The 10423-nt window shown below is 41.5% G+C and overlaps 1 protein-coding gene across 1 annotated transcript in view; it reads right to left on the bottom strand.

Moving 5' to 3' along the window:
• The window catches only part of LTN1 (listerin E3 ubiquitin protein ligase 1), a 65691-nt gene extending 58526 nt beyond the window's left edge, over window positions 1–7165 (bottom strand). Inside the window, exons 1-3 of the mRNA XM_003263815.4 lie at window positions 6971–7165; window positions 1014–1217; window positions 428–526 (exon numbers count right to left, since the gene is read on the bottom strand). Coding sequence (XP_003263863.1) covers window positions 428–526; window positions 1014–1217; window positions 6971–7150 — 483 coding nt within the window. The 5' untranslated portion in view covers window positions 7151–7165. The remainder of the gene's footprint in view (window positions 1–427; window positions 527–1013; window positions 1218–6970) is intronic.
• Between the last annotated feature and the right edge of the window lie 3258 nt (window positions 7166–10423).

Consider the following 10423-nt stretch of genomic DNA (forward strand, 5'->3'; position numbering starts at 1 on the left):
GTGCAGCGGTGCAATCTTGGCTCACTGCAACCTCCACCCCCTGGGTTCAAGCGATTCTCCTGCCTCAGCCTCCCAAGTTGCTGGGATTACAGGCATCCATCACCACACCCGGCTAATTTTTGTATTTTTAGTAGAAACAGGGTTTCACCATGTTGGCCAGGCTGGTCTCGAACTCCTAACCTCAAGTGATCTGCCCACCTCAGCCTCCCAAAGTGCTGGGATTACGGGCATGAGCCACCATACCAGGCCCCAATCTCCTTTTTTATTTCCACGCTCTGTTCAAGTGTTAACAATTCAATCTGCATAACAACGCTAACATAACATTTAATAACTCTCACCAAAAATCAACATTATAAATTTGAGAGTCTCCATGACTCCAACCAAAAAATATACAACAGAAATAAACTAGCAAAGTTTTAATACTTACAAGTGAAATTTTGCAAAAAATTCTTGGCCAATATGGAAGAACTCCTTTCACAGTTTCTGTGTCTCTCTCTGTACACATGGTTCCAAATTCCTGCATAGCCTAAAAGTAAGTTATTAACATCATTAGGATTAACAACCGTAATACTGGCTATTGATTATTCTGTTCTGGAAGCCTTGTCTATTTTATGTAATAGGAGAATACACTATTTCTGTTTATGCCATATGAGACTAGTTTGAAGAGCTCCTTCACAGGCTACTATGGTAGAAACTCTTCAGTTGCTTTTTAAAGAATAAAACATCTACAAACAAAAAACCTCATTTAAAGTTACAAGGTCAAAGTTACATTCCCTAATGGGAAAAACTATAGTAAAAATTCCAAAGCAGTTTAAAAAAGTTCAGTGTAACAAACTAATTTACAACCTAGAAAATAAATATCAACTAAGTTTAACACTCTGTGTCAGAAAAAAGTAGTTATAAAAGAATTTAGCAATAAACTGTTCATTTTTCTTTACATAAAACATGCTAATGGCATTTTATTTTAACAAAGGGATTTTCTTGATAACTTTTATGAAAACAAGAAAACTTGCTTTTAATTTTGTGGTGACATCTTTCTTCGAAAGTTTCCGCAGCACCATTCGGAAATCAGAATCTACAAGACTGTCAATTTCTTCAGCTCCTTGAATAGCAGGAACATAGCCTAGGTCACTCTGAGATGTTCCAAAACCAATAAATCCAGGCACTGTTCCCTGTTCTTTGGCAAGGAGTTCTGCAGCTCGGCCACTGTTTGAAGGCTGGTAAGAAAATTACGGAGAAAAAAAGTCAGAGTCCAGGAAGGGTTCAAAACTTAACTTTATAATTCCTTGGCTATTCCCATGGTCAGAATGAGCTTTTATTTTATTTTCTTTTTTCCTAGCCTAAAATTTCATCTATTGCAAAGTTCCCCAAAGTTTAATGGTTTTGTTGCCAAGAATCTATCAATACTGATCCTAGAAATTATTTCGTTTCCTAAACATTAGAATGTTTTGTAAACCGTGGATACAATCCATTAGTGGCTCATGGTATCAATATAATGGACCATGACAGAATTTTAAAGAAATTGATTAAAATTTTTAAAATCAGAATGTATCACATGTGGTAAAATTTTCATAAATGCTGTTTTATGATTTTTTTATTTCCAACTTTCATATAAATAGTATGTATATACATATGTATACTATGTAATGATGTAAAATTAACTCATAAATAGAATCCATCCTTTCATTCACCCATCAAATGAACAAATATTTATTAAACAATCACAATGGCCCAGGTCTAACCATAGCTGCCTCTAGACTGGGAGTTCCTTGAGGGTGGATACACTCATTTCCACATACTCCAAAGCCTAGCCTAACCTCTTTGGGCTAAAATTACATTATTATAGCCACAAAAATCAATACAACAGTCAATCTATAATACACACTCCTTTGTTTTGAATCACAGTCAGTGGTTTCTTTGACTGATACACAATATAGTAGTCTTCTACTAAAAGGAGGTTAGTTGATACAGAGAAAGAAAATATTTGAACTGCTAAAAGAAATTAACTTATTGTTATCTAAACAGAAAATGCTTCGGTTTGACCACTAAGCTGACATCACAACCCATCTAAACTCATCTATTTCTTATTTCTCTATAAGGATGTTTGCCAACGGTTATCCAAATGTGTGATTCAAATTGCTCATACCAGCCGGGAACAGTGGCTCACGCCTGTAATCCCAGCACTTTGGGAGGCCCAAGGTGGGCAGATCACGAGGTCAGGAGTTCGAGACCAGCCTGGCCAACATGGTGAAACCCCATCTCTACCAAAGATACAAAAAATTAACTGGGCGTGGTGGCGCATGCCTGTAATCCCAGCTACTCGGGAGGCTGAGGCAAGAGAATTGCTTGAATCGGAAGGCGGACGTTGCAATGAGCCAAGATTGTGCCATTGCACTCCAGCCTGGGTGACAGGGCGAGACTCTGTCTCAAAAAAAAAAAAAAAAAAAAAAAAAAATTGCTCATACCGGCCCGGCAAGGTGGCTCATGCCTGTAATCCCAACACTTTGGGAGGTCAACACGGGTGGATCACTTGAGCCCTGGAGTTCGAAACCAGCCTGGGCAACATGACAAAACCCTGTCTCTACTAAAAACACAAAAATTAGCCAGGCGTGGTGGCATGTGCCTGTAATCCCACCTACTCAGAAGGCTGAGTCATGAGAATTGCTTGAACCTGGGAGGCTGAGGTTGCAGTGGGCCAAGATCGTGCCACGGCATTCCCCCCAGGGCAACACAGCGAGGCTCTGTCTCAAAAAAAAAAAAAAAATTGCTAATACCTAGCAAAAGTGTGTTTGGAAAATTCATCTGACAAGGAATAATCTGGCCTACTTCCTAAACTGAATTGAGTGAACAGGAAAGAAAATGATGGCCTGCATTACATTTTTTTCAATCTGTAGCATTTAAGACTAATTCCAAAAAAGGTTCTCTATTTTTTTTTTTTAAGTGAAAGTAAGTTTATTAAGAAAATAGGTCAGGCACGGTGGTTCATGTCTGTAATCCCAGCACTTTAGGAATAATTAGTGAATTATAATTCTAAAAACTAAATATGATGACTTTAGGATATCAGAATTTTCTACAATCTCATGTGTAAACGGTTTTATTATGAAACAGAATAAAAAACTAATTATTGCTAAAATCTAAAGGAGTTGAGGCTGAAATAACAGAATTAGGAGTTATAACTAGGGGCAAAAGAGAAGGTGTCAAATTTCCAGTCTCCAATTTAAAAGTAACAAGTTACTTTTAAATGCATTATCTTTTTTTAATGTCTACTTTAAATTTAAAATATAGTTACTCTTATGATCTTTGTATGCTAAGTGCTGTACCCATAGTTCAATAAAAATTAGGAAACAATTCTATTTATGGCACTTTTTTTTTTGTACTATGCGTACTTCTGTCTACATTCTTTTTTTTTTTTTTTTTTTTTTTGAGATGGAGTCTGGCTCTGTTGCCCAGGCTGGAGTGCAGTGGCGCGATCTCGGCTCACTGCAAGCTCCGCCTCCCGGGTTCACACCATTCTCCTGCCTCAGCCTCTCCGGGTAGCTGGGACTACAGGCGCCCGCCACCACGCCCAGCTAATTTTTTTGTATTTTTAGTAGAGACGGGGTTTCACCGTGGTCTCGATCTCCTGACCTCGTGATCCGCCCACCTCGGCCTCCCAAAGTGCTGGGATTACAAGCGTGAGCCACCGCGCCCGGCCCCCTGTCTACATTCTTTCATGCCTAGTTTCTAGAGTTACTTGTGGTGGCAATCCTGAGTCTACAAAGACCAAACCAAGGAAGACTTACAAGACCTTTCACCATCTAACCTCAACTTTTCCCAGTCTTATCTCCTGCCACTCTTTCCTTCCCTTGCCCCACTTCCTTCTCCCTTCTCCAAATTATGCTGCCATCATTCATGCCCTAGTACCAAACCGAATTCGAAGTTCTCGGGCAGGGCATGGTGGCTCACACCTGTAATCCCAGCACTTTAGGAGGCTGAGCGTATCTTTGGGCGGATCACTTCAGGCCAGGAGTTTGAGACCAGCCTGGCCAACATGGCAAAACCCTGTCTCTATTAAAAAGACAAAAAATTAGCCAGGTGTGATGGTGCACGCCTGTAATCCCAGCTACTCGAGAGGCTGAGGCAACAAAACTGCTTGAAACTGGGAGGTGGAGGTTGCGGTGACCCAAGACTCTGTCTCAAAAAAAAAAAAAAAAGTTATCTATGTGATGGCCTTTCACAATTTGATCTTTATATAACCTTTTCTCTCTACCCGAAAACGCTTCCTTTCTTTTCACTGCCTGACAAACTCCTACTCATCTTTCAGACTCATGTTTGCAACACTTGCCTTCCTCCATTCTCTTCCGTTCTCCCACATTCTTCTTCTAATACCTGCATCATAATTCTTTAATATAACATTTTTTTCCATATGTGTCTGTATCATCAAACTAATAGTTCAAGAACAGCAGACATCTATTATCTCTGAATACCTGACATCCAGTCTATTGAAGACTTTGCCACATTAAAGTTAAAATCCCAACTCCACAACTTCCTGGCTACATGAGCTTAGGCAAGCTAATTTCTCTAAACCTCAGTTTCATCACATTTAAAATGAGATATGAGTAATTAATTCATTACTTGGGTTGTTCTCATGATTAAGCGTAAGTTTTTAAATCACCATAGTAATAACTGATTCTAGCAAGAATCAAAAGGTGCTCAAACCATTAGGTGAAAGTTTGTGGAAAAGCAGGACATTCACGGTTTCAAACTAACATTATTTGTTATTGGCCAATGGAAAAATATAACTTTATAATGGACAATACCTTAACTAACTAATTAAACAAATACCACCAATAAGGGAACAAACAGGTGCAAAGTGCCCCTGGTGTGATGCACTGAGAAAGACTCATCATCTATGAAGAATTCCTTCTAAAAATTGTTTAGCCTGAATTTAATCATAAGGAAACAACTAGATGAATCTGAATTAATCAAACAAGTGGCCCAGGCTCTTCCAAATTTTGTTAAAAAAGACACTCCTCTCTCCGCTTAAACAGTACTGAGAAACTGTCTAGATCAAAGAAACCCAAATGGTAACTAAATGGAATGAGAGATCCTTGACTGAATCTCAAATGTTAAAACGGTTTATCTTTTTAAAAAAGTCCCAGCCTGGGCAACATGGCAAAACTCTGTTCCTACAAAAATTAGCTAGCCGTGATGGCCTGTACCTGTAGCCCTAGCTACTGGAAAGGCTAAGCTGGGAGGATCACTTGAACCCCAGAGGCGGAGATTGCAGTGAGCCAACTTCACGCCTCTGCACTCCAGCCTGGGTAACAGAATGAGACTCTGTCCCCGAAAAAAGAAAAAAAAAAGATTAGCCAGGAGTCCTAGCTACTAAGGAGGCTGAGGTGGGAGGACTGACCGCTTGAGCCCAAGAGGTTGACACTGCAGTGGGCCATGATCATACCACCACACTCCAGGTTTGGAGACAGAGCAACCCTGTCTTACAAAAAAAAAAAAAAAAAAAAAAAAGAAAGAAAAATAAAAAAGAGAACATTATTGGGATAACTACTGAAGTCTAAATACAAAGCTGTATCCTGGATTACAGTACTACACAAAAGTCAAAGTTTCTGCATGCTATAACCATTATTATAATTGCTGCAGGCTAGAAAATGGCATAGTTTTTAGAAGATACATGCTGATGTATTTAGGAGTTAAGAGTCCCGACTTCTGCAACTAACTCTCATACAGTTCAGAAAAATACGTAAATTAAGAGAGAAAGCAAATGCAACCAAGTATTAGCAATTGGTGAATGTAGGTAAAGAGCATATGGGATGTCACTCTAATATTCTTGCAACTTTTCCTCATAAGAACTTTTCAAATATAAAACATTTGAGAAAATCTGTTAAGTAAAAAACATTAAATGAGGATGCAAGTAAAGTGCTTAGCACAGTAACACAATAAGTTGCTATAATTGTTAATACTGTTATTATCTTCCAAAACAGATTAAGTGACAGATCTAAGAAAATGTGACATTGAAATCACTAGAATTAACTATATCAGAAACAGGAAAAAAAAAGCATTCTCATAAAACTGGACTGTGGTATAATAAATCTAACGCCATAAAAAAATACCATAACAAAACCCCTTATCGTGTAGTTTTACACGAACCCACTTTAAGGTCGTCTTTAAACAAGTACTTAGTGAGCGTTTATTAGGTACCAGTCCGTTCTAGGCTCCGAGGATAGAAACATTTGCTTTCAAAATACTTACATCCTAGTGAACCAAGACAATAAATGTCATAAATATAATGGAGTAAAATAAAGTAGGAAGAACAGGGAGTGGGGAAGGGCCACAAGAGGGTGATCATGGGAGACCTCACTGAGGTGTCGAGAGCAAAGTTTGGAGCCACCTAACTGAAGAGCGTTGGGAGCCGGCCAGGTAGTCAAGGCACAGTGAAGATATCAGTGTGACCGGATGAAGTAAGCCAAGAGGAGGGAGTTGAAGATGGGACTGCAGATGGAAACGGGTAACAGGCAGTCCAGAAACCAAATATACCATCCTAAGAGCTTTAGCTTAGGAGAAGCCACTGTAGGTAGCAAAAGAGAGGCACAATCTGCGGTAACCTCCACAGTGGGTTCACTTTAACATTCTCCCCTCTCCTTCCTAGCGCCGCCCTCCCCCAACCAACCCCCTACCTCGGCCAGATCACCTTCCAGTGAACCTGACACATTATCATTTCTTCATGACTATTGTGGGTGTGTGCTCGGATGGGGACAGCTCTGGCATGGTACATCTTTTCTCTCACGATTCCCCAATCTGCTCAGAGATAACCCAAACCGCCCTCAGGGACGCACATACAACAGAGAGGTCACACTCGACAGGGAAACACATGCCTCCCCATAGCCGCCCTCCACACACCCTCCAGCAACGCGCTGGGCGGTGCCAGCCGCCTCGAAGCGAGGCTCCCGGGTCGGCCGAGCCAGCCCCCGCTCACCCTAAGGTTCCCTTTAGTTCGCTGCTTGTTCTTCCCGCCCATGGTCGCGGTTGCAGCTGTACTCTGAGCACTCAGACCCCGGTTGACACGTCCGGGACACAACTTCCGGTCTCTGGCGCCGGAAGAGGACTCACTGTAATAACTTCCCCCGGGCCCTTTTCCACCACTCACCCTGTCCATTTGCTGCCCCACTTCGGCTCCCGCCTCCCGCTGTGTCCCTGACCATCCGCGACCGGAGACGTCACCGCTAAAGCCACGCCTGTCTGAGTGATGTCATTCCTGGCCAATAGGAAGCCAAGCATTGGACCCGTGGCGCCAAATCCTGTCCTCCCCGATTTCAGAAGCTAGGTTTGTTCCTTGCTTAGTGGGTAGGAAACTGGCGTGAATCATCAGAGGGGCAGTTTCACATAAGGGTAGCATTAGAATGTTATGGTAGAGGCTGTGGGAAGATGGGAATGTTTTAGACTTTCAACACGATGCAATCATCAGTATCACCTGGGCGTTTGTTAGAAAAGGCCAACTCGGGCCCCTCAGAACTCCTGAATCAGATCCTGCATTTTGACAGTATTCCCAAGTCTTGTTAAAATTTGATTACTGCTGTAGGCAATATTCTCTCTAAATCTCCCCTCCCCGTCCCCTTTTATTCATATTGAAACTGTTACGTGCAGTTTAGGAAAGAGGATAATGTGGGAGTCCCTATTAAAATTTGAAATGTACAAATCCTATAACCTATTGATTGTGCGACTCAGAATCACACCAGAGAAACAAGTAAATATGTGCTGGTTATTGTTTCTTGTCCACGCAGTCACCCTTTTATACTCAACTCCATGTTACTGGGGGGCTTCTGCTAGATTCCACCAACAGGGCGAACTAGAGGGAAACAAAGGCAAGAGGAAGAAGGGACTTGCTCCATTCTGTGAGCATCATGCCAGCAGCAGCTGCCTTTTATCGTGGCAGGAGCAATTGCTTTATACAGCAGGTGGTTTTAATCTCCATCCTTTTTCCAACAATCACAGAATCAGCCTTATTGCACCCCTCAGAGATCACAGCAGCAGTCAGTGCCCTCCTCAGAGATCTGAATTCTACCTTCATGCGGCCCCTCCCCTGAACTCCTGAGATAGCCAGTGTTTGAGCCCCCTCCTCAGAAGTTTGAGCCCCAACACCGTGGGATCCCTTCTTTGTGCTCCAGAGATCCAGGAACAGCCAGCCATCACCCTCTCTTCATTCTTCATAGGCCTGAACTAAGGTGTTCAGGGCCCTCCTTCAAGCTTTTAGGTTCTGATGACTCCAACCACTTCTTTTATTCCATCCTTTCCTAGCTCTAGGAATGGTAGCTGCTACCTGCAGTGATTACCTCTGTTACCTTTTATAATTCCTTTTGACCAATTTCCCATATTAAAATATTTCTCAATAACTAATGTGATTTCTGTTTCCTGACTGGATCCTGATTTTAAAATGCACACAAAAGCTGGGTGCGGTGGCTCACGCCTGTAATCCCAGCACTTTGGGAGGCTGAGGCAGGTGGATCACCTGATGTCAAGAGTTCGAGACCAGCCTGGCCAACATGGCAAAACCCCGTCTCTACTAAAAATACGAAAATTAGCTAGTCGTGGTGGCAGGCGCCTGCAATCCTAGCTACTTGGAAGGCTGAGGCACGAGAATCTCTTGAACCCGTGAGGCGAAGGTTGCAGTTAGCCGAGATCACGCCACTGCACTCCAGCCTGGGTGACAGAGCAGACTGTCTCAAAAAAAAAGTCACACAAAGAGACATATTACAGGATGTTCAGAAAAACTTTATAATAGGAAGATAATTGTAAGCAACCTATGTTTATATATTGGAGAACTGCGAAATAAATTATATGTATTCAATAAGCTATTAGGCAGCATTTAAGAAGAATAAGGTCTATCTTTACACACATAGGAAGAATTCTAAGACACATTCTTAAATAAAAAGCAAATACCAAGTAATATATACAGTATGATACCATTTGTGTTTTTAAAACCCACAACACAATAATATATATATATATCTATGCATACATATATATAATATAAATACAGAGAATAGGCCGGGTGCGCTAGCTCATGCCTGTAATCCCAACACTTGGGGAGGCCGAGGCGGGTGGATTGCTTGACGTCAGGAGTTTGAGACAAGCCTGGCCAGCATGGTGAAACCCCATTTAGTATTTTGCTACTAAAATACAAAAATTAGCTGGGCATAGTGGCAGGCGGCTGTAATCCCAGCTACTAGGGAGGCTGAGGCAGGAAAATTGCTTGAACCCAGGAGGTGGAGGTTGCAGTGAGCCGAGATCGTGCCTCTGCACTTCAGCCTGGGTGACAAAGTAAAACTCTGTCTCAAAAAAAAAAAAAAAAAAAAATAGAATAAAGATCTGCAAGAATACATACCAGTCTGATCATTGTAGTTACTTTTTGTGGTAAAAAGTGGCAAGAAAAGAGATTAGGGTTATGAGTTATAGTCAAAGGAAATTAAGCCTTACCTGTAAGATTTATTTTATACAAGGATAACATCTTCATGTATTAATTATGTAATTAAAAATCAACTCAGGCTGGGCGTGGTGACTGATGCCTATAATCCCAGCACTTTGGGAGGCCAAGGTGGGTGGATCACCTGAGATCAGGAATTCAAGCCCAGCCTGGCCACGGTGGTGAAACCTCGTCTCTACCAAAAATACAAAAACTAGCTAGGCACGGTGGCACGCACCTGTAATCCCAGCTACGCGGGAGGCTGAGGCAGGAGAATTGCTTGAACCCACGAGGCAGAGGTTGCAGTGAGCTGAGATCACGCCACTGCACCCCAGCCTGGGCAACAGAACAACACTCCTTCTCAAAAAAAAAAAAAATCAACTCAACAAATATTAAATTGTTTGTTTAAAATAAATCATTGGTTACATAAATCGTGGTACATTGGTTATACAAATTGTAGTGTCCTCATTCTCAAGAGTTATATAATATAGCTGCAAACAGTTTAACACATTGGAAACACTACTAGATATCATGCCATTCACTGAAAATGTGGGTGTGACATATCAAAAATGCTACAGAAGGGGAAGATTAATGTGTGCTTAAGTAGTCAGGCTTTCCAAGCCGAAGCCCAAAGCTTGGAAAACATTAGGAAAAGCAAAATAAAAGGGAGAATATCCAAAATGGGGATGAGAAAGGGACAGAGACAGTGAGTTGGATTAGCACGGATTTTGGAAAGGACAGTCAAGAATCTAGCCTGACTTCAGTACAGACTTACCCAGAAAAAAAAAAAAAAAACTTGAAAGACAAGACCGTCATGATTATCTGTGCTCCTATTTACTGATTGTTTCCTAAATTCTGTCTGTTCTTGCTGGAAATATCTCCTGATTTCATTTCCCTGTATTCTGATGAGACTTTCCACCTTTCGCAACAGGGATCCATGCCTCTTGCCATGTTCCTCAACTACTCCAG

The sequence above is a fragment of the Nomascus leucogenys genome, chromosome 25, assembly GCF_006542625.1.
Source record: "Nomascus leucogenys isolate Asia chromosome 25, Asia_NLE_v1, whole genome shotgun sequence".
Classification (NCBI taxonomy): Eukaryota; Metazoa; Chordata; class Mammalia; order Primates; family Hylobatidae; genus Nomascus; species Nomascus leucogenys.